Raw genomic sequence first — 25475 nt, 5'->3', positions numbered from 1 at the left:
GGTTCCCTTTTCTCCACACCCTCTCCAGCATTTATCGTTTGTAGATTTTTTGATCATGGCCATTCTGACGGGTGTGAGATGATATCTCATTGTAGTTTTGATTTGCATTTCTCTAATGATTAATGATGTTGAGCATTCTTTCATGTTTTTGTTGGCAATCTGTATATCTTCTTTGGAGAAATGTCTATTTAGATCTTCTGCCCATTTTTGGATTGGGTTGTTTGTTTTTTTGATACTGAGCTGCATGAGCTCCTTGTAAATTTTGGAGATTAATCCTTTGTCACAAAAGACCCCGAATAGCCAAAGCAATCTTGAGAAAGAAAAAGGAGCTGGAGGAATCAGGCTCCCTGACTTCAGACTATACTACAGAGCTACAGTAATCAAGACAATATGGTTCTGGCACCAAAACAGAAATATAGGTCAATGAAACAGGAGAGAAAGCCCAGAGATAAACCCACACACATATGGTCACCTTATCTTTGATAAAGGAAGCAAGAATATACAGTGGAGAAAAGACAGCCACTTCAGTAAGTGGTGCTGGGAAAACTGGACAGCTACATGTAAAAGAATGAAATTAGAACACTCCCTAACACCATACACAAAAATAAATTCAAAATGGATTAAAGACCTAAATGTAAGGGCAGACACTATCAAACTCTTAGAGGAAAACATAGGCAGAACACTCTATGACATAAATCACAGCAAGGTCCTTTTTGACCCACCTCCTAGAGAAATGGAAATAAAAACAAAAATAAACAAATGGGACCTAATGAAACGTCAAAGCTTTTGCACAGCAAAGGAAACCATAAACAAGACGAAAAGACAACCCTCAGAATGGGAGAAAATATTTGCAAATGAAGCAACTGACAAAGGATTAATCTACAAAATTTACAAGCAGCTCATGCAGCTGAATATCATGGTTTTAATTTCATTTCCCTAAAGGTTAATGAAGCTGAGCATCTTTTCATGTGCTTATTTATCATCAATACATCCTCATTGTCGAAATGTCATGTCTTTTACCCATTTTCTAACTGAATTACTTGCCTATTTATTTATTTTACTATTGAGTTTTGAGGGTTCTTTATATACTCTAGATGTGAGACCTTTGTTGGATATGTGGATTGCAAACAGTTTCTCCAAGTCTATAGCTTGTCCTTTCATCCACTTCATAGCATCTTTCATAGAACAAATAATTTTAATTTGCTTTCCCCCTAATATTAGTGATGGCAAGAATGTCTGCTCTCACCATCTGTTTTCAACACACTTGAAGTTCCAGGTAGCGCAATAAGACCAGAAAAAAGAAATATGAGGCAAATGAATTGGAAAGGAAGAGGTGAGTGTATCCCTACTTGCAGATGGAATGATTGTCTACGCAGAAACTCCCAGGGAATCTGAAAACAAAACAAAACAGGACCAAAAAACCTCTTAAAACTAATAAGTGAGTTCAACAAGATCATAGGATACAAGATCAACATGCAAAAATCAACTGCATTTGGGGACTTTCCCGGTGGCACAGTGGTTAAGACTCCATGCTCCCAATGCAGGGGTCCCAGGTTCAATTCCTGGTCAGGGAACTAGATCCCACATGCATCCTGCAACTAAGAGTTTACATGCCACAACTAAGGAGCCTGCCTGCCGCAACTAAGGAGCCCACATGCTGTAACTAAGACCCGGCACAACCAAATAAATAAATAAATATTTTTTAAAAACATAAAAATCAACTTATTTGTACATATGTGTACACACAACAAACATGGTAGTAAAAACACAATACCATTTACAATAAAATAAATCCAACAAAACACGTACAGAAGCTATATGCTGAAAATGACGAAATGCTGATGAAAGAAATCAAAGAAGACCTAAATAAATTGAGAGACATACCACATTCATATTGGAAGATCCAACATAGTAAAAATGTCAATTCATCCTATCAAAATCCCTCAAGCTTTTCTGTAAACACAGACAAGCTAATTTTAAAATTTATATGGAAAGGCACAGACCTATAATGGTTAAAACAATTTTGCAAGAGAAGGAATCACTCTCCCTGATATTAAGACTGCCTATATAGCTACAGGAATCCAAAGTGTGGTAATGGCGAAAGGATAGACACATAGATCAATGAAACAGAATACAGAACTAGAAACAGGCCCCATACAAATAGTCCCAATGATTTCTGACAAAGGTGTAAAAACAATTCAGTGGAGGAAGAACAGCAAGTGAACCTTGACTTAAACCTTGCCCCTTATAAAAAAATTAACTCAAAATGGACTATGGACTTAAATGTAAAACATAAGACTACAGAACTTTAGAAAAGGACATAGGAAAAATTCTTTAGGACCTAAAGATTCTTTAGGCTAGGTGAGGAGTTCTTAAACTTGACACCAAAAGCATGATCCATAAAAGGAAATATTGATAAAATGGAACTTCAATGAATTTAAAAACCATTGTTTCTTGAAAGTCTGTTAATTTGTAATTTAAGATTAGGCAAATTATGAAAATATATTTGTATTATTCATTTTTAACCTTAATTTACTGATGGCAAAAGCCGCTGCCCTGGATTGTCTTGACAAGAAAAAGCACAGCTTTTCTGAATATAGCTGTAGTGGTTATAGCCAAATGATAATAGTGTAAGTAACTACAAAGAAATGAAGACCAAAAGAGTTCATGTTAATTTTACCTAGCATTATGATTCCTCATACATTGAGTTTTATAGCCATTATTAATTGTGAATTGCCAAAACCACACTTGTATTAATTGCAAAGATGTACTGGCTAACAAAGCAAAGAAACCATTAAAATGTACTTGTCACTTACAGAACAAAAGCAATAAGTTCCAAGACAAAAGAATTATTTTAAAAAATACTAAAATAAAAAGCTCATGTTCAACATTTCACATGTAACATTAATATTCTGCAGACTTACAAAATAGCACTTTGAATTGCTAAGACTAAAAACCCTTACACAATTGCCAGATAATGGTGACAGACTGTACTGAAGGTGCTTTATTGAAAATCTGAGCTGAAGGTATGGCAAAAAAAGATAGTTAAAGTACCATTTTCTAATGAAGCCACAGCTTGACGAATTCAGGGACTGGCTACTGATGCGAAGTGGTACCAACTCGCAAAACAAAAGTAGCAAAGTATTTACCATTGCAACTTACTGTCTACACAGCTATTGCTAACATAGTGATTCAGTATATGTGTGATTTGAAAATGATGTGATAAGAAGGAAGAATTCTTCCTTTTCTCAGTTTGATTACTGATAAACACAACTAACTAGTCTTAAATTGCATAAAAATGCAAAGTACTACACTGTCATCAAATGTAATTTGTAAGTTTTGTGTAGGATTATGTTCTGGTAGTAGAGCTGCAATGACAACAAAACACGTCTGAGGTAGTTACACAGATTAAAGAATTTATCCCAAAAGATAAACCAACACATTGCTTCATCAAGAAAGTCTTGCTACCAAAAAAAAAAAAAAAAAAGAACCCTGCCAGATGAACTGGACAGTGTGTTTAGTGATGTGGTAAGAATTTTTGATTTCGTAAAGGTTAATGTGTTAAATTTTGGATTACTCACTTCATTATGTGATAATACGGTAACTGATAATTAACAACTGTTATTGCATGTTGAAGATGGTTAGAGGGGAAAGTTCTATGGAGAATGTTTCAACTACAGAGCAATACCAGTGCTGGCAAGAGAAGAGCCAGTTTTCTCCCAATGTTTTAAGGATTTTTAAGCAGGCTTACTTAAAAATAAAAATGACTATAAAATAACAATAAGAAGAAAGAAATGGTTACATATTCTCAGATTTTCATATCCTTTAGAGTTATAATTGATAAACTAATCTTAAAATGTTAGCCACACACGGCTGGTATACAGCTTGCAGCATGTAAGACTCTCTGTGTGATTTCCACAACGCACAAACTGGTCTACATCCTGTTCACCAAGGCCAACCCACTGTCATGCTCTTGGATGTCACAGCAAGATATCAAACTGCTTTGAAAGTTTCTAAATGCTTACTCTCAATTCCAGAAAACTTATCTTGCTGCAAATAACACAGATTGTTGGTGGTCCAAGACCACACTTTAAGTAGCTCTGGTGGACAAAATTTCTGAAAAGAGGAGAGAGGGGCATAAGTAAGAACATTTGACAGCTCAAGGCTCTATGAAAAGCCAATAAGGCAACAATGGATGCATTTCCTTTTTCTGAACCACTATTTTCCATCAAATCTAGGCATCCTTAATTGTAAAATACATCACTATTTTACATAATGCTAAGAAAAACACTGTCAATTAAGCTGACAGATGACTTATTATAAAACACATTTTGAGTTTAAAGAAGGTATAATGATGGGGAAAAAAAAAGTGCTCCTCAGAATCACAAAATACAATATTTATAGTTTTTATAGTTTCTATAAGGAATATAAAATAAGAACAAATATAAACAAATTAATTATGATGAAGAATATATAAAATAAAATTATGCTAATGCGTTTTCTGTTAAAAGGATAAAACAACACTAATTATAGGAACAGGTAACATCAGATTCATACTACTTAAATTTTCAGCATTTTGGGGACATTTGTCATTTTTTTACCACCCAGTTTATATTCATTCTTTATTTAAAAAAACAAAACAAAACTCTCAGTTTGCTTTGGAAAACCATTCCTCTCTCATTCTCAGCTGTATGGCCTGGAGTAGTCCTGACAGACCTTAATGGACCAGCATCTCCCACAGTGATCAGTTTAGGGAAAGGGCTATAACTGAAGTGGAAACAATGAAATGCTAGGAGATATTGGCTCAAGCTTCTGAGAAAAATAAACTCCCTCTGTCCTCCAGGGAGTTTCTGGGAGAGGACATTTTTCTACCCCCGACGTAATACTACCTTAGAATGGAGAGTTGTAGAACCCATGCAGCCAATTTGCTATCACAAGGGAGAGTTTGTCACTCTTGGGGTATAACTACATAAAGCCTAAGAGAGCAGAGATTTAACATTTGTTCTGATAACAAGATAACTCTGCAAAATTTGCCTACCAGGACAAATGCCTCGTAGCCCCTGTTGTCTTACGACCGAGGTGTGGATTTTCATATTCCTTGTGGACATGGTGAGAGCCGCTTTCCCCCGCCACCCCGCAGTGCCTGCTAACTAATGTCTTCCCCTCCTCACTTCTGCAGCACAGGAAAGCAGTTCAGTAAAAGTAGGCCTTTTGGGGCACAGATCCAAAGCCACATTCCCTAATTAATCAGTAATAAAGATCGTAGTAGAATCACCCTATGTCTAATTCTTGTGTTTATCCCTTAGCTGGTTCCAAATTTAGGAGGAAAATAAAGAATTGTTAACGGTTGACTCAAACCCAACAATATTATTAGCCTTATTTTACATATGAGAAGACTAGGTTTCAGAGAAGATGAGCAATTTGCAGAAAGTCACCAAAATCTAAAATGTGTGGCAAAACTGGCAGTCAAACCCAGGGACCTGTCATTAACTCTGAAGTCTACTTTTTTTTCCCAATGTGCTCACATGCGTGTATTTCTGTTCATTAAAAATAGGCACACATCATCAACATTCTCTAACAAGATTCTAAAAACTGTATGTGTGGGTGGAGGGAAAGAAAAGGAAGATGAACTCATGTTTACGATGCACCTACCACGCTCCAGACACTGTCCGAAGCCATTCATTTGCATTGCGTACTTTAATTCTCACAACCACCTCCAAGAACCTGCAGCAGTTAAGTGAGAAGCAGGAATCCAAAGCTCACAGGCTCTCTATTTACTCGGTTGCTCTTGAAGGCCAAATATTAGTCTTCAGTTATTAGAAGGCTGTTAAAAGTATAGTGTTTACTAACAGCATCAGTTTATCTGCTTAATTCACACACTTACTGAAAAGTTCTTTTCAATGGCACGGAACACAACATCCACACACAGGAACACCCCTGTCCGGCCCATGCCAGCACTGCAGTGAACAATGATGGGTCCTGTAAGGTGGCTCTTCCTCGCATAACGAACATACTTTATAAAACCTTCTGCTGAGGCAGGAGTGCCATGGTCTGGCCACTTGGTGAACTGCAAGTGTTTTACAAAGTGACTAGCTCCTGTCTGTGGGGGTGGGGTGGGGAGGGAGAGAGGGAGAAAGGGAAAGAGAGAGGGTGGGAGAGAGGGAGAGAGAGAAGGAGGGAGGGAGGGAGAGGAAGGCGGAGAGAGAGGAGAGATTTATCAACGTCTTATAGTAGAGATCTTCTTTTAATTTCTAATATGCCAGAAATAGTAATACTAATTGCTATATGGTAATAGGATAATAAAAATAAAAATACTAACAGGTGACAGGAATTTAGCCCTTACTCTGTGCCAGGTACTGTGCTAAGGACTTCACACGCATTATCTCATTTAATCCTCACATCAATCCTGGGGAGGCAAGCACTGTGATATCCTCAGTTTACAGATGAAAAGTAAGCATTTGATTGACTGATAGATGTATGCTAGGTCAGAAGGCTCATATGTTTAGAGCTGGGACAATAGTGCAGTCCTCCCAAATCTAACTCTACCATCTTTCTTCTGCACCATGAGAATGTAGAAGAGTCCAAACAAACCACGAATCCAAAACACTTAGGATGAAAGATGAGCTGACATGTTAGGAATAAGATAGAAAAGCAATCTATCTTGGCTTAAATATTATGATACTAAATTTAATTAAAACAGTAAGTGCTGTCAAGCTGCTTAACCGGGATTTGGTGGGGGGCCACCTCCTCCGGTGATGAGAATTGGGCAGTTAATGACCATGTGAGTAGACTCTGGTCCCCGCTCTTGTGCTGAATCCCCTGAAAGTGGAGCCATGGAACTGTCCTCAGGCTTGACAGATAAAGCACTTTGAGTTCACCGATCATCCCTTCCAGAGGGTTCACCCTTTCCCCAATGTGGAGCCCTCGTTTTACTTCACTGGGCACCCTCGTGAAAAAACTCAGGAAGGGTTTCTCACTGCTCCTCTGCTTCTCCCTAATGTACCACCTTTTTTCTGCGTTCCAAATAGAAATACAATTTTCCTAAGTTCCAAACAGAAAACCTCAATTTTGAATCATCGGCACATGAAATTGGATGAGGAAAACGACACTTGAAAATCTTGTGAAGGCGCCGAATTGAGGATGGCTCTCACTCCATCACATATCTTAGGGATTAAGCCTTTCACGCGCTGTTGACCACTGAGAACCTGCACGAAGGTGGGCCTCGCTGGTTTCCTGACACAGTGCCATGATGCAGATTCTCCAAACATCAACCCCATGGTCTTGAGGCTTGTGGGCCTCAGCCCAAAGGCCACCATCCTAGACGCCCTTGTCAAGGGTGCACAGGTGGAACTGAGCATTTGAAACCTTGCAGACAGATCATCCCTCTGGGCCTCCCACCTGGCCTGTATTCTCCAAGCATGCTGTCCTTCGCCTGCCATAGCAAGTATCACATGTTATTTGGAACTGGTGTTTTCCTCCCCCACTAGACTGTAAGCACTCTAAGAGTTGAGGCTGTTTCTGTTTTCTATCTCCAGCATCTGGCACAATACTTGGTTAATAGGAGGGAATCAACAAGTCTTAGGAGAGTGAAGGATCAGGCAAATCCTCAGGTGTACGGAGCAAGCACAGGGCCTAGCACACAGCCAGCAAGCTCTCCATCAATGTCAGCCATTATTACTCTTCTTGGCCTCCTTTGTCACCACCCTATGCTCCGATCCTCATGCTCTTCAATTCTATGCTTTCCCCTCCCTCCCCACTTCTCTAGCTCTTCAACATCTCCCTTTGCACTCAGGCCCCCATCCCACAGTAAACTCGTGGAAACCATCATCACTTCCCTAAATGCTTCTTCCACTTCCTGGCCTTGCCTCCCATGGGCACTGCACTCTGCAGCCCTCTCTAATCAAGGCCGCCTATTTTCCTGTACTCCAGGTACCACAGAGCCTAGAGATTAGATTGCATACCGCTAGCTGCCCAATGCTATTTCCAATTCATTATTCCTTCTCTTTGTACAAAAACCTCTCTTCCTTTTGAGTTTCATACCTCTTAGCTTCACCTTCTCATCGCTATCACCCTACCACAGATTCTGACCAGGCAAATTTGGGATCTCAACAACCAAACAGACACTCTAACCTCACATTTTTATTTCTCTCTTGCAGAGGAGACCATTTCTTTCTTCTAGTCCTCACAATGTGATCACTCCTTAGACTCACCATCACCTATAATGTCCAATATCAAAAATCTTCCAGTTCTTAGATTCCAACATCATTTTCTGAGCAGAAGCTGTTACGCTACCACCTCATTTGTGCTTCACTTCAACTCCAACAATGTGACTAAACTGAGCTCTCCTGTCCTTGTTGTCCTCCATTTCCTCCTAGCCCGATTCCATCCATCTCCCTAAATTTAGACTTCAGGGCTAATTATCTAAATCATTCTCTTACCAAACTGTCAACTCCTTTCATCCTTTGAATCCTGCCACATACACTAAGCAACATCCCTCCCTGGGTAAGTCTCATAACCTGTGTTCAGGAATCCCATGGTTAGGAAAAAATTAATCACATAGTTGCATATTTTATTGTTATTGCAAATTATGGGTTCCAACCTCAGCACCTCCAGCAACCCTTTTCCTGATCATTGCCTGTGCTCCAATCAACTTCTTTGATGATGACTCCAAATTTCATCACTCTTTTCAAGTTTCTGGTTTAACTCCCATCCCCTTCACTCCTATAGAACACATGTATCACCTACCTGCTAATCAAATCCACTTAGAGCAATGTAACATCGCTTTCTCCTATAAATCATTCCTTTTCTGTTTTCTGAGTCTGTTAGAGCAAGAAATGAATTATTCTATGAATTATTCTAGACCATTACTTCCCAATAGAACTTTCTACAATGATGCAGATGCTCTATATCTTTGCTGCCCATATGGTAGCCACTAGTAACATGTGATTAAATACTAGAAGTGTGGATACTATAAATGAGAAACTGAATTTGTTATTTTATGTAAGTTTAAATAATTTAAATATAAAATAGCCAAATGTGGCTATCTCATTTGACAGCATAATTTTTGATCGCTCCTTATAAGTCATAAGTCACATAAAGTCTGCCAATTTTATCTGAAAAACACCAGAGTCTTTGCTTTCTAATTGTTAACTGCCCTAGTTGATCATGGACGCTTCTTACTAAAATTGTTCAATGTCTCCCAATTATCTTCATAATGAAGTTCATGTTCCTTAGCTGAAATCCAAGACATTTCATGTTCTGGCTTTCTCTACTTATTTTCTATAGCCTCATCTCACCTCTCACTACTCCCTGGCATTGAACTTTTACATTCCAGAAACACTTAACTACTTGTATCTCTCTACACATATCCCATGCTATTTTATACCTTGATCATCTATTTCCTCTTTCCATTCTTTCTCATTTGGGTTATTCTCAATCCAGATGTCACCTCCTCTAGCAAGTCTTCCCTCCAAGCCCAAGGAGAGCTAAGTACTTCCCTTCTGAGCTCCCAAAGCATCCCACACAAATCTCAATATTACCACATTCACTGAGCACAGTAACTGGAGGTACCAGTAAGCGCACTGAACTCTTTGCTACTCAGTAAGGAGTAACAGTGCCTGGCACAGTGATTATCAGGATATCTTAAGGACTCCATACACATCTGTCACTCTCAGCAGAAGCAGCCGAAGTACATCCCAGGATTAGGCAACTTCCAACACTCACTCTCAACCGCCCCAACTCACCTTTTCAATTTTTTCATCTCTCCAGTCAGAGTTTGGTTAGGCAGAAGTAGAGGTGGTGTTGTCTTAGTTTCTGGTAGCAGGGAGAAGTAAAAACAAGTTACTTTAAAAAGTATCCCCAGCTATGTCCCATCTTACCCCTAACTTCTCATCCTGACACGTGTGCTTATATAATGAAATATATATCTAACACTGATTTTTTTTTAACTTACGGACTTCTTGACAACTTGAAATATTTGAATGATGAAATATTGAAGTATCTGGTAGTTCTCCAGGAAGATATGACAATTTTTCAGTTCCAAAAGTTTCTTCACAGAAACGGGCCAGTAATGGTGGCATTTGATAACTCCACCTTCTACCTCTCTGGTTATCATGACAATAACATTAGAGTTATTTTCCAAAACTATTCGCCAAAAGTCATGTGTGGTAGTTGGCAGTGGTCCTTGGGTAGCAATAATAATAATACTTCTCCAGAATTGACTATTTTAATATAACTAGCATTGATGTAGTCCTTGTTTTCTCCAAGAGGAACACATGTTGAATCATCTATTACAAACACAGAAACATAGGGTAGACAAAGGAAAAGCAGGAGATGCAATACACCCAGATTTCATGAAACCCTTTCACACAGGTAAATCCATTTATCTCTTTGACCAACAGAGAAGGTGGCATAGGAATTTCTTTTCAAAGGGTTATTTCAGTCCATGAATTTAAATTTTTCCCTCCCCAAAATCTACTGGCATGACCTAAGAAATATACAATTAGGTTAAGGTAGCTTTTTAAAAAATCAGTTTCTGAACAGAGAAGGATGCCATCGGTATCCAGACATTTTGAGAGATTTCTGTTACATATGGCACAGGTAGGAATAGGCCAAGGGAGGTACCTCCTAGCCTGTGACTGAACACAGCAAAGGAGGAGGCCTCTGAGGGAGCAAGTGAATGAATGACATTCTCCTACAAATCCGGAAAACCTGCAAGCCCAGAGCAGCAGAGCCAGGAGGGAGAAAAAAAAAAAAAAGATTGGGGTACTTGAGCAGATACAAATCCCAGGATTACTGTAATTCTACCAATGCCCCCCACACAAGGCAGCCATATTTTATGTCCATTCCCAGCCTTCATGTGGTGAAGTGGCATGCTAATCAAAGGTATTGTGGCAAAAGGATGCTACAAAGGGGATTTGCTCCAAGTAACATGGGACTCGTCCAACATGGACTATTATAACAAATATGAGAGGGGAAAATCCAACTACCTGGCTCACTAATAAACTCCACTGGCCCAGGAGCTCTCTTCACTTTACACAGACATCTGGAGCTCTGGTTCCACCACTGCTCCCACAGACAGAATAAAAGGAGGGTCCTTCCCTGCCATGCAGTGGTCTCACCAATAGTTCCTCTCCATTACTCAAGGTCATGTGACCCACTTATCTTCCAAAAACACTATGACCAAGATCACTGAAGAGGGCTTACACAATTTCTGACAGAACCTTTCTCAAATTCCAAAATAGCAAAATAAATCTCTCCTTGTAAATATGAATAAATAGAAAAAACAATCACTAGATATATAAAGATATCTAGTACTTCACAAAAGTATATCATTCTGAGAAATCACAGCAAATGTTTTCCTTTCTATAAGAGAGAAGAATACTTTAAAAACTCCTATTTGTATTTTAAATGAAATTTGAGCAAACATTATTTTATTATTTAAAAGAATGATGTATATCTGTTTATTGACATAAATTTGTTATATTATTAAATTATAAAGGAGGTAAAAGAACATTAAAGTGAGATCTTTCATCATATATATGTATGTATACATATATATCATATATAAACATATAATTAAAAAACTTGGCAAGTATTCATCAAAATGCTAGCAGTGACTATTATCTAAATTTTTATAGTGAATATGTACCATTTTGCAGAAGAAAATAGATTTTTATTTTCAAAAGGGAGATTTAACATGTAAAAATGAAACAATCTAAAGTAATAAAAGCTTGCTTTCAAATAAAAACCACAATTACTCAATTAAAATCCCTAAAATGAGAAGCGAACAGAAAAACAAATTAGTGATTTAGAAAATCAGCTTAAGGAATTTTCCCAGAACTCAAAAAAAAAAAAAAGTGAAAAAAATGACAATAATTATTAAAATACTAAAGGATGCAGAGCATATAAAAGGAATATATAAAAGGAAGGAGTTTCAGAAACAAACTATGGAACACAGGCATACCTCAGAGATATAGTGGGTTTGGTACCGGACCACCACAATAAAGGTACTATCGCAATAAGCAAGTCACATGAATTTTTTTGTTCCCCAGTGCATATAAGTTATGCTTACACTATACTGTAGTCTACTAAATGTGCAATAACATTATGTCTATAAAACAATATACATATTTTAATTAAAAAATGCTAACCATCATCTGAGCCTGCAGCAAGTTGTAATCTTTTTGCAACAGTAACATCAAACATCACTGATCATATCACTATAACAAACATAATCATAATGAAAAAGTTTGACATATTGCGAAAATTACCAAAATGTGACACAGAGACATGAAGTGAGGCAATGCTGTTGGAAAAATGTGCTCAACACAAGGTTGCCACAAACTTTCAATTTGTAAAAAACACAGTATCTGCAAAGTACAATAAAGTGTAGGCCTATAAAACCAGGTATGCCTGTATTTAGCAAGAAAGAAATAACTCAAGTAGTCATAGGAGAAAAGTTCTCCTCAAAAAGGAGACAGTAAGAGATGATCATGAGCCCATTGCCACAAATAATTTGCCTCCAAGTGAGTTCCTTGATCAGAAGCAAGGCTGTGTGGACTACCATGATGGTGGATAAGGCATCCTGCAGGTCCAGATGGTAGATCTGCTAGAAGCTTGTTGCGAGGAAGGCAAATCCGTATCTAGTGTCTATCTTAGTATGAAAAAAAGCACCGTTCTTTCTATGACAGAAGCAGTCCAATGTAATCAACCTGCCATCAAGTAGCTAGCTGGCTGATCACCCTGGGAAATGGTGCTATATTGGGGCCTCAGTGTTGGTCTCTGCTGCTGGCAGATTGGGCACTCAGCAGTGACCATAGCAAGGTCAGCCTTGGTGAGTGGAATTCCACGTTGATGAGGAGCCCACGCACAGCTTCTATTCCTGCCAGCATGTCTACTTTATTCATAAATCCACTGGGTAATGACAGGAGTGGCTGGGAAAGAGGCTGACCAGTATCTACAGAATAGGTCATCCTATCCACCTGATTATTAAAACCTCTTCTTAAATCACCCTTTGATGAGCATTCACAAAGGACACAAATATATTCATGTTTTTGGCCCTTTCAGAGAGATCTATACACATTTCTCTCTCCCAGATTTCCTTGTGACCAATTTTCCAGTTATGTTTCTTCCAAGTCCTTGACCATCCAGCTAAACAATTGGCTATAGGCCATGAATTAGTAAAGATTTGTACCTCTGGCCATTTCTGCTTCCAAGCAAAATGAACAACCAAGCGCACTGCTCAGAGTTCTACCAATGGGGAAGACCTCCCTTCACTACTGTCCTTCAGGCATGTCCCCAAAACAGCACTGTAGTGCAGCTGCTGTCCACTTCCAGGAGGTGCCTGTGTATGGTGCAGAACCATCTGTAAACCAGGTCCCAGTTTTCTCTTCCTCAATTGATCATAGGGAACTCGTCATGAAGCCACAGGTACAGGCTGAGAAAGAGGAGGTAATGTAGCAGGAGAGGGGACCATGGGCATTTTAGCCCCTTCATATAACTTATTTGTACCTTCAGAGCCTGCTCAAGCCCGACCTTGTATACACCACTTCCATTTGATAATGGAATGCTGCTGTGCACGCCCAACTTTCAGGCTCATGGTTAAGTGTTCATTCTCTACTAAGGCCCAGTAGCTGGTCAAAAGCTGTTTCTCAAAAGGAACAGCTCTCAAGAGTAGAGACTGAGTTCCATGGCTATTTATCATATCACTGTACATTATAATGTTTTTAAAAGAACTACCCTAGGTGACCAACCAGAAGAGATCGACTATACAGATAACTGTGTAGTCATACAATGGAACATTATTTAGCTTTTAAAAAGTGAAATGTAAATATATATTCATTAAAAAGACATGTTTACAAAGGAATATGCTCTTGTTTTTTATTTTTTAAATACATTTATATTCAAAATTCCACTTCTGCCTAAAATGTAGAAAGGTGGTATGAGCATCACTCACATACTAACAACATATAAAAGTTGAAAAAAACAAAATAAAAAAAATTTTGAACCCATCAGAGAGCTGTGGTTACAGGCCAACGAAGTATTCTGAAATCTAAGGAAAGACAGCCTCCTAAGGAGAGACAGGTCACTTGTGGCGGTCACAGTGTGCGTAGGGCACACTGGCTCACTTGTGGAGCTGAGGGGTGAACGAGATACAGAAAGCATTCAGATAAGAAAAAGCCCAATATATTGCTAAAGGCTGAATGAGCAATTCAGCCTAGTGTGAGCATACAGAACCCCAGGAAGCCATAGATACAGAGAGTGTGCACACCTCACAGACTAAACAGACCTCCATAAGTGCTCATAAGAAGGACTGGAGACAGGATAGGAAATGGAAGGAACCCTTCTCTCAGTGGCATAGGCTTAGAGGAGGAAAGCTACTGCCACTGCTGTAAATGTCGAAAAGCCCCACTTGGATCTACCTCCCCAACAGAACAAAAGTCTTCAACTGCAGGGGGAATAGCAGCAAACCCTGTTGTGCACAGGTGAATACAGTACAGTTGGAAAAAGGGCAGAAGAAAAACCCTCCACTCCTGGAGGAGGGCCGGAAACATCCCTGATCCAAGGATCCTATACCAATACTATTATGAGTCTCCTACCACTAAGCAAGGGACAGGAAACCCTCTCCCACACTAGACCTACCAAAAATATAAGGCAGAGTTTGAATGCCATAAAGAGGAGAGGCAGCTCCACCTGCTTAGATCCCACCGCTTAGATCCAGGGAAATTGTTATACCTGTTCACCAACGTCAGGATAAACTCGGGCTCCTTACTGGACTCATAAATTGAGGATGCTGGTAGTCTGGCCCCTGCCTACTTTTTCATCCTTATCTCTATTAATTTCCTTTATGCCCTTTATGCCTCAGCCTTAACAAAGTAAATACCTTTTCCTTTTGTTTCTGTGGGTAATTTCAGGTTTCTTGCTCTTTCCTCCTTCCCACCTTCCCACCTTTTCTTGGGTTACTGTAAACATCAACTTGTTCTCCATTTCCTGCCAGCTATCTTTCACCTCATTACCAGCAATCCTCCTTCCAGATAGGTGATTGACAGACAGATAGGAAAATGCAAAAAAGACTCCATCTGTGCCTCATTTTCATTCTAACAGACTGAATAAAATGTGTACTCCTTGGTTTCACATATATTGAGTTCCTTCACACTCTGGCCCACATTATATTTTTTGCTCTGTCTCTCATCTTCTCAAGCTTCCAGGCATTCCAATTCACGCATACCTTATAACTCCTTATATAACTCCTTATAACTCCTTATAACTCCTTATAACTCCTGACCATTAATAAGATATTTTCACAGCTTATAACTCCTTATAACTCCTGACCATTAATAAGATATTTTCACAGCTCCTTACCTTTGCTCAAACTTCTCCCCACAGCTTGAAACTTTCTTCCCTCCCTTTCCACCTGCTGAATTTCTATTTATTTAAGATCCAATCCTAAATCCAACCAAAATATCTTCTCTTCAAAGAAGGTGGTGGGGAACTCTCCCCCTTGCATAGTCCTGTCTTCTGCACCCACAATCCTTGGACTCTGCCTCTATAATAGTATTTACTACACTGTATTTAAATTTGTCTTTTACATGTCTGTGTCCCCAATTAAACTATAAACTAGAGAGCAAGAACTATTAATACTTTGTATTTGTATACAGTGCTTAGTATATAATTAGTATTTACTAATTAGTATATATTAGTAGCATATAATATTATCTCAAAACACCTTTTGAATTAATATTATTTGTTCATTTAATGCGCTTGTGAAAGTTGTTTATACAAGTTGCATACTATACACATTATTATGCAGTGCTCTTCCAGTGACTGTAGCTAACATTACTTATAAATCTCTAAGAAAATACGGCTCAAAAAACTGTTTCCTTATTTGATGTTTTTGCATGTAACACCTAAATTTGAACATTTTTTAAGCATGAAAGCTGCTGTTTCTTTTGTTTTTCTAATGGAAATTTACTTTTCTCCCAGTTTTTAACATTTTTTTTCATTTATAGTACCAAGTATTCGCCATGCTAATAATTCCATTTCTAGTACATTATTTTCTTTCTGGAAGCATATAATGTCTCAAAATTTAGTTGTGTACTGAGCTTTACCTTACCTCAAGTACACTGCCCCCTCCAAGAGCTCCAAAAACATTTACAAAGCCTTTGGAACTGGGTAGTTGTTGATATGACAGAGAAATTTAATTCTTTAGCAATATCTTTTCTTGTGTTAATACCATATTTATGGGATCATAAATACGCCCTATTTTTAGACAAATCAGGTTGTACTTACTACAAAGAGCTATATTTTTAAAACTAATCAAACATTTGAGGGCCATTATTCACTGTCTCCACTCAGAGGGCTAGCTATGAATATGAATAAGCAAAAAACTCACTAAATAAGCATATTAGTTATACCTTTCTGTCTCCTTTTTAAACTGATCCTCAAAACCATCACTATGTTGAAAATCCTGAAGAAACAATTTTACTTCCCCTGAGTTAACTTCATTTTCAAAAACCTACAGGCATAAGAAAGGAAAAAATTATGACTATGATTTTAAGAATATATAGTTTAAAGAAAATGATTTCTATAGCTTCTCAAGAAGAGCAATAAGGTATTCAATAATAGAATTAAAACCACAATTAGTGTGATTTCTACTCCTAGAAAATCATTTGAAATGAATATCTCCCTATTAAATATTTTCCAATCTGTCAAAACAGAGTGCAGAGTACTATGCACATATAAATTATTTCTACTGAACCACCCAAGTTATTTTCCAAAAGTTCATAAAAATAAACTTTATTTTTCTTAAAAAACAAAAAACAGATAAACAGATTATTACTATAGCCCAGAAGAGATTCTTATAATGAATGCTTATCACAGTTTATTGTAAAAATAAAATTCCTAACACTTTATTTATCTTTATTTTAGCGCTTGTAATCTAATCCAGTAATTCTAGGTATGTCTCTGCCACAAGGTTTTGTTCTGCCCAATGGACTTTAGTCCACTTTGTTGCCTTTGCGCCATCCTATACAGTACCTGGCCCACTGGTAAACAAAATTGAATATAATTAAAGGGAAAAATCACATTAAAATAAAGATTCAGTTACCAATATTTTAGCCCTCAATTCTGCTTCAGTTAATCCATTCATTTGACAGTTCTTTTCTGGGGGTCCTAGTACATGCAGATACTGTTCTAAGTGCCATGGATAAAACACTGAATAAGAGGCGTGTGTTCTGCCCTTGTGGAGCGTATATATATTCTGATGGGGAGAGAGAAAATACACAAGCACGTAGAAAAATTACAGCTGTGATAAATGTTAATGCAGTAACAGAGTATGGTGATACTTAACCACCATGTACCTAAAGACAGAAGGAAGGACTAGGCAAAGAGACAGGAAAGCATCCTGAGCAAAAGGAACAACAGGCCCAAAGACTGGGAGGCCTGCCATGGTCTGGCCTCTGCCTAATTTCCCACCCTCAGCTCCCATCTGTTTCTCATGCAGCATCTCTAGCCACACCCTGTGTTATGTCTTTCCACACTCTGTGTTATGTCTTTTCATCTTTTTTGAAGCATCTTTTGATGATCCTTATTTTGTGAAACTTATTAATCCTTTCCCTTCTTAACTACTGCATAATGAGTAAACCACAAGTTTTTATAGATAGTAATTTTGTTTTTATTATATTCTAAAATTTTAAACTTCTATTATGACTTCTTCTTTGACTCATAAGTTAGAAGTATGTGTCTTTAGATTTCAAATGTATGCTTCATCTTTTTGTGGTTGACTTCTAACTGAATTTCTTTATATCAGAGAACACAGGCAGTACTATAAAGATTATTTGACATTTATTATGATATATTTTGATTTGGTACCTGACAAATTTTTATAAATGGTCCATGTATGCTTGAAAAAAATTTGTGTTCTCTAATTTTTGGATGCAATTCTATATATATTTGTTATATCTAGCTTGTTAATTGACTTTTTAAAAAATTTTTATACTCTTAACTAATTTTCTATAATCTATTAATAAAGGAGATATTTTAAAATGGCCCACTATCATAGTGAATTTATCAATAACTATTTGTAATTCTGATTTATATATTCTGAAGCTATTATTAGGTGCTTATAATTTTAGAATTTTATATCTTCCTTGTGAACTAAACCTTTCAGTATTATACAGTGACTTCTTAATGCCTAATGCTGTTTGCTTTTAAGTCTCTTCTTTCTGATCTCTCTATAGCTATACCAGCTCTCTTTTGTTAGTGTTGTTCTGTGTATTTAAATTTTTACTTTAAAATATCCAGGGAAAATGTTCCCAAAGATTCCTTCTCATTAAACTGCGTGGATGACCAATAAATTAAATGAATTGAGTTCTACAGAGTTTACCTAGTCCTGAAAAATAATTTATCAACACTAATTGGTAAAGCAAATCTCTAAAAATTAATTTCAGGTAATTACGGTAGGAATGTGGAGATTCTGAATGAAATGGAACAGAGGAAAAGAAATGGGGCAATGCTTATACACTGACACAATCCCTCTCATCTCCAACAAGATGTTAAAAAGCCATTTGCGCACAATTCATTTACTAAGAAAAAGTGACAACACCCAGTGAGAAGTCGTAGCATAATTTAAACCTGAGACATATTTCAAGTCATGCTTCCAAATAAACTTGATTATATTTATCAAAGAAGCAAACTGTTCTAGATAGTTGTAATTCAAATAAGGCTCACTTAGGACCCTAACATGTCTTTGATTGAATGAAATGTGATTTGACTAACAATGTCAAGAGGCACAAGGAGAAATATTCTAAATTATCAAGATACCGGGTCTTTTTGGAGAGTGCTCACTGAATCAAAGTAATGTCAAAGAAAAGGCTGGATAAAATTTTCCAAGGAGCCTAAGTTAACTTTTCTGCACTGCATATGCAAAGGTTTATGAGGACAAAGTGTAAATAGTAATACTAAGAGATAGGAGCCTGGTTCCTGGTCTTTCCGCTGTGACTGAATAGCTGTATGATCACAGACAAATCATTTCAGCTCTCTGGGAATTAGTTTCTTCACCTTTAAAATGAGGGTTGGAAGAAAAATTAATTGATCTATCTTCTAAATCTAGTCATCTACATACAAGTCCTAGAAACAATGATACTACATCAGCAACAAACATGCCCAGTGCCCATATCTTGGTTTCTAAATGCTATTATCCAATAAGAGAAAACTAAGCTCTTAGGAGTAATGGCTGCATCTAGGGCTGGGACAGGAGGAAATGCAAGATAAGCCTGGAGTATCTTGTAATGCAATAAAGTGCTCAAAAAACAAAAGGATGGGTTATGCCAAAGGGACTCAGGAGTCAACCTGAAAGAGTTCCCAAGGACCCGGACTAGAACAATTTGAAGAAAGTAAATAACATAACAACTAGATTATAATATAAAGTACAAAATACATATACTGAGTCCATACTGATATAAACAAATGACTGAATTAATAAATAAGTAGGGGAGTAGAAACAAATCTTCTTTATAGGGCAATCCCAAATAATGTACGTATATTACTCCCTTGTCTAGGAAGCAGAGCTACCTCCCTTCCGCACCTATGAGAGCAACCTTGTTGTTTTGACCTCTTGAATGTTACTCTCCTTTCCTAATGCCACAACCATTGTCCAATTTGTCACCATGTGTCTTAATTACTGCCACAGCCTCTTAACAAGCCTGCTATTTTCACTCTTACTATCCATCCAATACATCCTCAACACGGAAGCCAGAGAAATAACAGATAATAGAAACAGACAGATAGGAGTTCTAGATACTGGCATTAACAAATACAGACTTTAAATGTTCTATGTTTAAGGCATAAAAGACGAAAGAAAATCTAGAAAAGAAACTGAAGAAAGACTTCTATGGTTTGAAAGGAACACAACAGAAAGACTAATACTGCAACTAAGACATCAGTGGTGAATTTAACAGCAGACTGCATACAGCTAAACAGAATATTAGTTAACTGAAAACAAAGTCAGAAGAAACATTTCAATAAAAATACAAAAAAAAAAGACAATCTAGAGCCTAGCAGAATATCTTTGACTTACATACTAAAGATAAGATTAGCTATAATATATAAAACCTACAAACTAAAAAAAAAAAGAGTCATGTACCACAACGTTCATTGCAGCTCTATTTACAATAGCCAGGACATGGAAGCAACCTAAGTGTCCATCGACAGATGAATGGATAAAGAAGATGTGGCACATATATACAATGGCTAACACATATATATGGAATCTAAAAAAAAAAAAAGGTCGTGAAGAACCTAGGGGCAAGTCAGGAATAAAGATGCAGACCTACTAGAGAATGGACTTGAGGACACAGGGAGAGGGAAGGGTAAGCTGGGACAAAGTGAGAGAGCGGCAGGGACATATATACACTACCAAATGTAAAATAGCTAGCTATTTTGGAAATAACACTGAAAAGTCAAAGACTTTATTGTTAAATAAAAACCAACAAGAATGATGTCCAAGCTTCTACCTCCCAAATACATGACTGAAAATATTTTAAATGATATAATCTTTTAAAAAAATTTTTTATTGAAGTATAGTTGATTTACAATGTTGTGTTAGTTTCCAGTATACAGCAAAGTGGTTCAATTATATATACATACACACACACAAACACACACACACATTCTTTTCCATTACAGTTTATTACAGGATATGGAATATAGTTCCTGTGCTATACAGTAGGACCTTGTTGTTTATCTATTTTATATATAGTAGTTTGTATCTGCTAATCCCAAACTCCTAATTTATCCCTCTCCCACCCCCTTTCCCCTTTGGTAACCATAAATTTGTTTTCTATGTCTGCGAGTCTGTTTCTGTTTTGTAAATAAGTTCATTTGTATCATATTTTAGATTCCACATATAAGGGATATCATATGATATTTCTCTTTCCCTGTCTGACTTACTTCACGTAGTGTGATAATGTCTAGGTCCATGCATGTTGCTGCAAATGGTATTACATCATTCTTTTTTATGGCTGAATAGTATTCCATTATTTATATATACCACATCTTCTTTATCCATTCGTCTGTCAATGGACATTTAGGTTGCTTCTGTGTCTTGGCTATTGTAAATAATGCTGCAATGAACATTGGGGTGCATGTATCTTTTCAAATTAGAGTTTTCTCCAGATATATGGCCAGGAGTGGGAATGCTGGATCATATGGCAATTCTATTTTTAGTTTTTTAAGCAACCTCTGTACTGCTTTCCATAGTGGCTGCACCAATTTATGTTTCCACCAACAGTGTAGGAGGGTTCCCTTTTCTCCACACCCTCTCCAGCATTTGTTATTCACAGACTTTTAAATGATGGCCATTCTGACCGGCCTGTGGTGATACCTCAGTGTGGTTTGATTTGCATTTCTCTAATAATCAGTGATGTTGAGCATCTCTTCATGTGCCTATTGGCCATCTGTATGTCTTCTTTGGAGAAATGTCTATTTAGGTCTTCTGCCCATTAAATGATCCAATCTTTATTAAAGACAGTTAAAATGAATTTCCTTCAGAAATGTCAGATAATTTTAAGATGCTCCTTGATAATTGGAGATACTCTTACTATTTAAATACCAGTGTTTAAATATGCTATCCACTGCATTCCACCAAATAAACATGTGAATGGCAACCAAACATCTTATCCTCTTTATATAAATGCACATACCCACAACACACACACAAATTAGTAAGATCTCTCTTGCACAGAGATGAGTAGACTGAAATCCATATCAATCTATACCAACGGTCACCAATTTCAAATCTTCCATAAGAGTCAGCAGTACTTCCAGAACAATCAGCTTTGATCAGAAACACAGGCCCATTTCTGGTGTCTGTTAGTGCAGTGAGTTTCAGATAACCCTATAGAAACACAAGAACCAAACTGGATGAATTTCTCTTCTCTTATATTTGACATAGTATATCATAGAAGAAATAAACAAAATAATATCAATATTAAGCTAATTAACATTTATTTCAGTTTTTGAGTTACAACCACTGTAGTAAATTAGTAATAGTGTAAGACTATAGAATTCACCACCAACAAATGTGTACTGATGCCTAGGCAGTCAATAAAGTCTACAAAAGTAAATTATACAATAAAAACAGAATCTTCATTTTCTTATAAAGCAAAAGAAAACTTTTCAGGAAATATAGTTGAAAGCTTCTACTGTATTACCCACTTCCCTCCATGTTTTGGCTAAGTAAGCCCATTCTGTGCTTCTACTATATTTCTGCTTATAATGATTTCTTGGACACATCTCCCCAGGTTGGACCATGAGCATTTGAGGGCAGGAACTGTAACTTTATTATTTTTGTATCTTCAGTGACTAGATATTTTACACACTCAAGAAGTGTTTGATGGATTAACTAATTAGTTAATTCTGTAAAAAATGTGTATGCATCACCAGGCAATCTGCATAACCATTTCAAGAACACAGAAGTGGGCTTCCCTGGTGGCGCAGTGGCTGAGAGTCCGCCTGCCGATGCAGGGGACACGGGTTTGTGCCCCGGTCCGGGAAGATCCCACATGCCGCGGAGCGGCTGGGCCCATGAGCCATGGCCGCTGAGCCTGTGCGTCCAGAGCCTGTGCTCTGCAACGGGAGAGGCCACAACAGTGAGAGGCCCGCGTACCGCAAAAAAAAAAAAAAAAAAAAAAAAAAACACAGAAGTCAGACCCCTAAAATAAAGATTTCCCTCCAACTCCTGGAGAAGGTGCTATAGTGTAGAAAATCAGGGAATTAACCCTAAGAAGAGGGAAGCCTAAAAGAAATTACTTGGTTTTGGACACAGCACTAAAGATAGAGGAGAAAAGCTCCAACATGACACCAAGTGGTCTCACGTGATCATAAGAGGAGGAAAACACATGTATTTAGTTTGCCCAGCCAACAAAAGTAGGACATTTTTCTTCAGGACATAGAAGAGCCAATGAATACTATACGTATTCTCAAATTCTCAGCTGGGGTACTATTTTCAATTTATCTTAAACTCTCTCAAAACTAAAGCACATGCTAGCAAAGACCATTTCTTCATATCGACTTTGTTAGATGCAAGATGCACCTTGCCCTGGCAATTCTGACCTCCTAGGCTGAGCCTCCTTCCAATTCTTTTTTTTTTTTTTTTTTTATGGCAGGAGAGTGAGTTTATTCAACAGGTATTTACTGAGCCCTTACTATGTGCCAGGCACTATTTTAGGTGCTGGGAATACATTCCATTGATTAAAAACATACAAAAATCCCTGTCTTCATTGTGCTTACACTCTAGAGAAAGGATACCAGACAATGAACATAACAAATAAGTAAATTACATAGTAAGTTAGGAGATGATGAGTACTACAGAAAAAAAATAGAGCAGTCATGAGAATGAAGACAAGTCTTATCTGGAAATTTTCCAAAACCAGACACACTCACAAAAATATGCTGCTTTCTTGGAAGTCTATGTATGTGTCAGTGACCAAAGAAAATATTTCTGGCCCCTTAATGTTCATGGGATTTTCAAGCAAGAAATTACAGGGATTTTAAAAATATGAAAATGGAATTGAAAACTAAGAAAAGTAACTTGCATAAAAACAGGAGCTCAATACAGAGTTCTTGAGGCAGTGGAATCTGTGCTTACTGTAGGAGCAGAGCAAATTCTGCTCCTGGCAAATTCTGTTCTGGCAAATTCCATGATTCTGGCCACACTGCCAACCACAGTGGATCTGAAGAGTCAAATCTGTTCAAAAGAGGTTACTAGGGTCAGAAAATGTAGAAGAACTCAAGCAGCTTTTCAGGATTTTTTGTTTTATTTCTATTTCCTTTTTAAAATATAGCTCCCTAGTTTTCGTGATTTTCTAATTTTGTTAAAGAAGGGTGAGTTCATGAGAAAGAAAAACTGAAAAATAGGAATGCCCACATTTCCGACTCCATCTCCAATCTCAAATTGTTCAAGATGCACACGTTTATTGTATATCCGTAGACCCAGGTCTTTTGACACCATTATCAGAGGTTGTGGGCTCTAAACTACCAGGAAGATTTTTTTCTCCTTTGATTCAAATTCAAATTTCATTTCAACAAAGCAACCAGAACAATTAATGAATTAGGTTCTCTAAGTCAGAAGTGAAAATAGAAAATAAATGGTGTTGTCATCTTTGATGAGAAAGTCATATTTTCAGCAAAATGGGGCAGAGGCAGAAAGTCCAGTTTGCAGGACCAGGAAAAAGGAGTGTCCACCCATAGGATACTTAGAAATTGATGACTATGACAGCAGCCCTTTCTAGAGGTAATAACGTCACGTCATTAGGTTGAGATAATCCTCCAGAAATCCCAACAGCCCTGGATTAAGAACATCTGGAAATTGTTCATATGACACAGATTTCTGTTTCCCGATGTTAAGGCTTCAGTGATGCCTCTCTGTGGCATCTGTCACCCGTCTAACTTCTTTGCAAACTTCCTCCTTTCAAATCAGGAAGTGTACATAAAGTGCAAGTAAGATTCAGTCCCTCGCCCGTGCTTCCAGGTTCTTGCTTTGATACCCAGGATTACCAAATCTGACAATTAAACCGCTGGCCAGCTAGGCTGTCTGCAGGTATTTCTGCAGTTAGCAAATGAGTTCATCTGGTAAAGAAAGTGTCTGAAGGTAGATGCAGTCTTGGCAAGAAAACACACAGTACTGTACGCAAGACAGGGATGTGAATGATGCAAGCAGCAGGGGGGTTCTCATCACCGAGTCACTAAAGAAGAGGCCTTCTTTGGATCTCAACTCTTAAAGTGAATTCAGGAACTGTTACTAAAATGAATGAGGCCAGCGGATTTCAGATCAGGGTCAGTCCTCAGTGAGGGCAGGTTCAGTTTTCCTAGTTAAATTCCTGAATTTCTTTTTGGCTTCTGCCCTTGCTTCAGCATCAAAGTACCAAACAGTCATATGGTGTATCTGATTGCATAGGAAGGCTGGACTTCATGTGGGTTCCTGCGGTCTGACCCGAAGAACAACAGTCTGTCGAAAATGGGCTCCATGTACGCTATGAACGATTTCTCTTCTGGAAATATCCGCAGGACCCCACCATGTAGCTGGGCATCCCAGTTCTTGTTCAGATAGTAGATGCAGGGGATGCAGCAGCCGTCGCCGTTGGGGTTGTCCACATGTCGCACATAACCTGCTCCATTTCCTGGATAGCAAGCCACCATCACCATGAGCGGGTCAAGGACACTGTATGCTCCCGGACGGACCGCGGAAAAAGCCAAGGTGCTTTGGTAATTTTTCTTCTCTCTGTAAACCAGAAGTCATCTCCTCTCACCTCTGAACTGCCACACGGAGGCCCCAGACGCCCACCTCCCAGGAACGTAACTGATCCCAATTCTTTTAAAAGTTCTATCTCGACCCACTCTCGGAGACCTATACTGGCCTGGAGAGAAGAGAATGAAAGAAACCCCAAACGCTCAATATTGAGTAATCTTGCTCCCCT

At 37.9% G+C, this 25475-nt stretch overlaps 1 protein-coding gene across 1 annotated transcript in view; it reads right to left on the bottom strand.

Annotated features, from left to right (window-relative positions):
- The window catches only part of PTPN20 (protein tyrosine phosphatase non-receptor type 20), a gene marked incomplete at both ends in the record, with an annotated part of 28072 nt that extends 2869 nt beyond the window's left edge, over positions 1-25203 (bottom strand). Inside the window, 4 exon segments of the mRNA XM_082855175.1 lie at positions 5885-6100; positions 9953-10206; positions 10209-10286; positions 25074-25203. Coding sequence (XP_082711301.1) covers positions 5885-6100; positions 9953-10206; positions 10209-10286; positions 25074-25203 — 678 coding nt within the window.
- Positions 25204-25475: the final 272 nt, after the last annotated feature.

This window comes from Leucopleurus acutus (assembly GCF_964270905.1).
Source record: "Leucopleurus acutus genome assembly, chromosome: 14".
NCBI classification, from domain to species: domain Eukaryota; kingdom Metazoa; phylum Chordata; class Mammalia; order Artiodactyla; family Delphinidae; genus Leucopleurus; species Leucopleurus acutus.
Note: the sequence above shows the minus strand (reverse complement) of the source record. Positions and strands in the feature narration are given on the sequence as shown.